Source organism: Mustela putorius, unplaced genomic scaffold (genome assembly GCF_011764305.1).
Source record: "Mustela putorius furo isolate JIRA1106 unplaced genomic scaffold, ASM1176430v1.1 tig00003859_pilon_pilon_pilon, whole genome shotgun sequence".
NCBI lineage: Eukaryota > Metazoa > Chordata > Mammalia > Carnivora > Mustelidae > Mustela > Mustela putorius.
In genome coordinates this window covers 25404001-25410000 of record NW_025422011.1, presented here as the reverse complement: position 1 = coordinate 25410000, position 6000 = coordinate 25404001, and the positions used below count along the sequence as shown (strand labels likewise).

The 6000-nt window shown below is 57.7% G+C and overlaps 1 protein-coding gene across 1 annotated transcript in view; it reads left to right on the top strand.

Moving 5' to 3' along the window:
- Positions 1-6000, top strand: part of KCNC1 (potassium voltage-gated channel subfamily C member 1) — a 44072-nt gene that overhangs the window by 30939 nt on the left and 7133 nt on the right. Inside the window, exon 2 of the mRNA XM_004752079.3 lies at positions 1232-2165. Within this exon, the coding sequence (XP_004752136.1) occupies positions 1232-2165 (934 nt within the window). The remainder of the gene's footprint in view (positions 1-1231; positions 2166-6000) is intronic.

The window sequence follows — 6000 nt, the reverse complement described above, 5'->3', positions numbered from 1 at the left end:
CCTTGGTTCTTTCCTCAGATACCCAGGCCTACTGGGGGCTAGTGAAGCCCGGGGTCATTAGATGGGGCCACCAAACCAAACCAAAGGAGCTCCTGAACCTTTCTCCAGGGTCTCAGATGGTTCTGGACGGCCTGGGCCATCCCAACCATTTCCTTCTCAATGGTGGGGTCTGAGAAGAGGGGGCAGCCACATATGTTCAGAAAGCCCCAGCCCTCCAGCGACTCCTTCCTTGCTTCCACCCAGGAAGGGTGGGAGGGCCATACCCAGCAGGAAAGAAGCAGACCCTATGGTTTTGGTGCCTTTGGGGACCCCCAGTCCAGTTGTCCTTCTGCTACTGGACCTACAACACAGTATCCCTGACAAATGAGCATTTAGCCTGTATTTCAGTACCTCCAAGAATGGGATGCTCACCTCCAAGCTGGTGGTGGGAATTCCTAAAAGGTTGGGGGTGGGGTTTTGCGTAAAATCTGTCTAAGGCCCTGGGGCAGATATCTATCTTTGCAGTTTTTGGACTTGAGAGAACCCAAAAGAGACCACATCGGTGACATACACATTCCTGAAAAAGAGCGTGAATGGACTGTGGTAGGAAGAGGAGGCCTGGGCCATGTGGCCACTGAGGGGCCCAATTCCACCATCACAGCCCTTGTCTCATTCCTTTGCCACCTTGAGCCTCAGCAGGCAAAGTCACTTTTATCAACCAGGGTAGGCTAAGTGCTTTACTAAGTCACCCCCAAATCACAGCAGCTTAATACCTCAGTAGTTGATTTCCCACTCAGGTACTTAGTGGATATTTGATTTTCAGGGTCCTTGTGGTGGCCCCTCTGGCTCCTAGAGCGTCAGCACCTCCTAGAGGAAAGGTGCTAAGCACCTGGCCTGTCGTTCACACACATCCCTTTCATGCGCTGTCCCCCAACCGTGAACTCAGTCATGGGACCCCACCTCACCCCAAGGAAGCCTGGCACATGGAGTTGAGCTGTGCGTCCAGGAGGAAAGGAAAGGCATTTGTGAAAACAAAGCAATTCTGCCCCAACTTCTTACCTCCCTGAGCATCCTAGCTCGGTGCTCCGAGGAGGGAAAGGTGGCCCGTCCATTTGGCCCATCTTGGAGGGGGCAACGAGCAGGCGTCTTCCCCTGGCCTGGCCTCTGACCGGAGCCAACACCAAGGTACCCCAGGTTGCTTTGCTCTGGGTGGGAGGGCCTCTCCCTCTGACCCTGTGTTTCTCCTCCACAGTATGTGGCCTTCGCCTCCCTCTTCTTCATCCTGGTCTCCATCACCACCTTCTGCCTGGAGACCCACGAGCGCTTCAACCCCATCGTGAACAAGACAGAGATCGAGAATGTTCGGAACGGCACGCAAGTGCGCTACTACCGGGAGGCGGAGACGGAGGCCTTCCTCACCTACATTGAGGGCGTCTGTGTGGTCTGGTTCACCTTCGAGTTCCTCATGCGTGTGGTCTTCTGCCCCAACAAGGTAGAGTTCATCAAGAACTCGCTCAACATCATTGACTTTGTGGCCATCCTCCCCTTCTACCTGGAGGTGGGCCTGAGCGGCCTATCTTCGAAGGCCGCCAAGGACGTCCTGGGCTTCCTGCGCGTCGTCCGCTTCGTGCGTATCCTGCGCATCTTCAAGCTGACCCGCCATTTTGTGGGCCTGCGGGTTCTGGGCCACACTCTCCGCGCCAGCACCAACGAGTTCTTGCTGCTTATCATCTTCCTGGCCCTGGGCGTCCTGATCTTCGCCACCATGATCTACTACGCCGAGAGGATAGGGGCACAGCCCAATGACCCCAGCGCCAGCGAGCACACCCACTTTAAGAACATCCCCATCGGCTTCTGGTGGGCCGTGGTCACCATGACGACGCTGGGCTACGGAGACATGTACCCGCAGACGTGGTCCGGCATGCTGGTGGGAGCGCTGTGTGCGCTGGCGGGTGTGCTCACCATTGCCATGCCTGTGCCCGTCATCGTGAACAATTTTGGGATGTATTACTCCTTAGCCATGGCTAAGCAGAAACTACCAAAGAAAAAAAAGAAGCATATTCCACGGCCACCGCAGCTGGGATCTCCCAATTATTGTAAATCTGTCGTAAACTCTCCACACCACAGTACTCAGAGTGACACATGCCCGCTGGCCCAGGAAGAAATTTTAGAAATTAACAGAGCAGGTAGGAAACCTCTTAGAGGCATGTCGATCTGACCTTTCACCTCCGCCCCCCGTAGCGATGATTCCAGATTCAGTCAGACTGCTTCCTTAGTTCCGTGGGCGACCCGGGACCCCGCACTCAGTCTCGAGGTGTGGAGCCTGGGGGCCCAGGGAGATGCTGGGCAGCCAAATTCACAAGGCGAGAGCCTGCTGGAGGAACCTCACTGGTGGCCCTGGGTAAGGAGGTTGGCGCGCTGGTCTCGTGAGGTTCGGAAGAGACGACATGGCCCGCGAGGTTGCTGAGGACTCTCTTGGCAGGAGCCCAGGGGGCTGCTGCTCGGTGGGCAGGAGGCAAGCGTGAGTCTCTGACTCAGGCCACTGTCCCAGGGCTGGGGCAGGGCAGGGGTGGGTATGATTCGGAAACGCCAGATAGCTTCTGGTTTGGTCTTCCCTTGGCCCCCTTCAGGCTGTGCAGACAGTACAGCTGGTGCAGGGGATCGGGCAGGGGGGTCCCTGCAAAGACAGTAGCAAGGATTCTCACCCCGCCACAGAGCCTGTCTCCACAACTGAGTAGAACTCCTGCTCTGATTCCGGCTGCCTAGCTCCAGGTGCGTCCTCGGGGACGCCTGTAGCCCTCCGTAACAAGCTTACTTATCCCACAGCATGCCGAACCAACTCACCTTCTACCACCACTCTAGAGTTTAGCATTTATCTTTAGGAACCTGTTGGAGCGACTCTAGCTTTCACGTTGTCTGTTTGGGTTGATGGTCGAGCGGGAGTTTCCGGTGGCCTTCTGATGGAAGCGGCTGGTGAGCAAAGGACGAGCGGGGGCCACCATCCCGGGCAGCTTTAGGCGAAAGCACTACGGACCAGCAGCCACCTCCCACTGAGGGTCCTCCCCATGTCCGGCAGTAGGGACCGCAGCAGCAATACGTGACAACCAGACACCAGTGTCCAGCCACATTCCCGTGAATTCAGTGGGGGGCCGGGGGGGGGGAGGGAGGGGGGCCATGAAACAATACTAGTCATCGTGGGATATATTCTCATATTCCATGGCTAGTGGTTTGTTATGGGACTATCTCAGTTTTATGAGAACCTGCACATAGCACATAAAGTTGATCATGGGGCTCTGGTCTGAAGATATAAAGCCCATAGTCTACCTCTACCCATGGAATACCATCGACTTATTCTGTGGACACAGGGATTTCAAGGAAATGAATGACCCAGAGAAGAATGGCAACACTGAGCTAAGAGGTGCCGGGGTGAGGGAGGCTGAGTGAGTGACAGGTAACATTTAGTCTACGGAGGATGTCCCCGTACCCAGGTGTGGCAGGCGAGCTCAACCCTGGATGAGCACGTTTCCCCCGGTGTGGGTGGCCTCCCCCAGTGGATGAGGGATTCCTCATCCCTGCCCCCTGCTGACGCACCTGCCACCCCATCCCACTCCCGATCTGACTTCATTCCACACCTGTGCTGCCTAGCGCAGTACCCCCAAGGCCCACTTCTCTGCCCGTGGGGGCTCTCTCGCCCCTTCTTCTGGTCCCATACCCCTCCCTGCTTCCTGGATTCCTCGAGGCACTCAAGAAGAACATGGTTAGTGTCCCGGGCCAGGCCAGGGGGTCAGCGAGGGTCTCCGATGCTGGAACGGGGGCCCGAGGTAGGGTTGCATCCCCCTGGCCAAGGCATGGCTCCTGCTCGGCAGGGAAGGCACATTCGAGAGGAAAGTTCCCACCCCACTTCTCTGCTTTGGATTAGGTGGACATCTGACTTCAGGAGCCGCCATCATGGCAAGGAAAGTTCCTGGGGCTCTGGGGAGGGTCTGGGCTGGCCTGGCCCCCACCTTCAGTCCAGGCCCCAGCAGGGAGAGCTCAAAGTTGGGTGACATCCCTATGGCGCTACTTGGCCCTCAGGATCAGTGCCCCAAGTTTGGGTGCCCAGGCCAGCCTACCAAGGATCCCCAGTTCACTCTAGTCAGGCACAGATTCCTCTGCACTCCTAGAAAATGCCAGTATTCTCCATGTGCTGAGGGTGCACACACACACACACACACACGTGCATACACCAAGTGCAGATGTGTTCTGACATGCACACCAGCTAGTCCCAGAGACACAGCCCTCTTCCCGTGCTGCAGCAGACTCGTGAAACCCTTTCACTCCTGGTGGATCCCCTGGGGCCCCCAGCCATGGCAGCCCTGCTCCCAGGAACCTCCTGGTCCCTGGCCCCAGGTCTCAGGGACCCAGAGAGCCCTGACTCGGTCAGTCCTTGGCTGAGGAGGGATTTGGGGGCCTCCCAAGCTTGCCCTCAGGAGCCCAGATGCCAAGGCTATCCTGCCTTTCTCTCCCCAGCCCCACACTCTGCCCGCCCTCCCTTTCCAAATGCTCACTTGCACTGGAGGTGCTGTCCTGTTGTCCAGACCTGTCCACCTTGGCTCCCAGACCCCTCTGAACCTCCTCCCTTACCAGAACACTCCTTCCAAAAGCTGGTGTGTGAGACCCAGATGATCTGTCACCAAGGTGTATGGTCCTTAAGGGACCTCCATCTCAGCATCATGGGGTCCCTTCCCATTTGCTTCCTTCTCTGCTTGTAGCCACATACCCAGCTGGGTGTGGGGACATCTGTGAGTTGTGGGGGGAGGGGCAGAGGTGAGGAAGGCAAATATGGGTGGAGATCTGACTCTAGGAGAATTGAGAGAGGTAAGACACAGCCCCCAAGGCCTTTCCAGCCTCGCTCCATCCCCAAGGACAGTCAGGTGGCCTTAACAAAATCTGGTTTTCCAATTATGCTTTTAGAATCTGGTTTAAAGCTAAATGCAGCCTGCTGGGCTCTGGGGCATCCCCTACCCCTGACCACCTCCCCCCCAACTCCCCAGGGCCAGACCCCAAGGACTCAAGGCCTCCCAGTCATGTCAACAACACCTTCCCTCACCTCCACCTCTTGGTCTGTCCTGAAGACTCAGGTCTGTGTGTCTGTGAGGGGTGATCTGGTCTCCTCTGTACCATCGTAGGCATGGCCTCCATGTTTGGGGGATTTGTCCTGTGGGGATCGTGGGGGCGGGGATGCCAGGAGGGCATCCCACATAGGGATCGCCTGGGGCTGATGGTCTAGGAGAAGCTGCTTGTCTCCCAGAAAGGGTCTCCCCCTTCCCATCTAGAGGTGGGGTCCTAGAGCACCTGCTCTGGACAGTTCGGAGTGCTCCTTCTGTCCTGCCATGTCCATTCACCTGTGTGTCTTGTTCATCTCTGCTCCTCTGATATGGGTTGGTCCTTTGTGGTGCCGCGTCTGGGGCTGCAGGGTCCTACCATAGGTGAGCAGGGTGATGGCATGGGGGAGGGTTGGTGGCCAGACCCACTTTTTGCCCACTGGCAGGGAGGGCAGCCGGCAGCTGTGAAGTCCCAGAGAAAGTGCTCCCTGGGCTCCCCAGGAGCCACACACTGTAGCCTCTGGGTCATCTCTGGAGGGGGGCTCCCCCCTGAGCAGCTGCGTGTGCAGCGCCCCTGGCCCTGGCCTTCCGCCTTCCCCTGCAGGGCCACGGTGAGTGGTGGGAGTGGCGGGAGTCCACGGGGCAGGGAGGGTGACAGGAACGGGCAGAGGTGACAAGACAGGATGTGGGCAGGGGCCCTTCGCACGGACCGACTGAGCTGTTACTCGGGTTAGAGGGCCGGGTTGGGCAGTGGGGGCCCGGAGTGGGGTCCCTGAGGCCCCTAGGCGGGCCAAGGGGGGAGCAGTAGGGAAATGAACCCGCTCTGAGGGCCAGGCATGGGTGTTCTTTTCTGTGTTGTTCACATTTTCTCTCTTTCTCTCTCCACTAATCATGTCTCTCTCTCTCCTCGTTTTGTTGCATGACTTGTGCCAGTTCT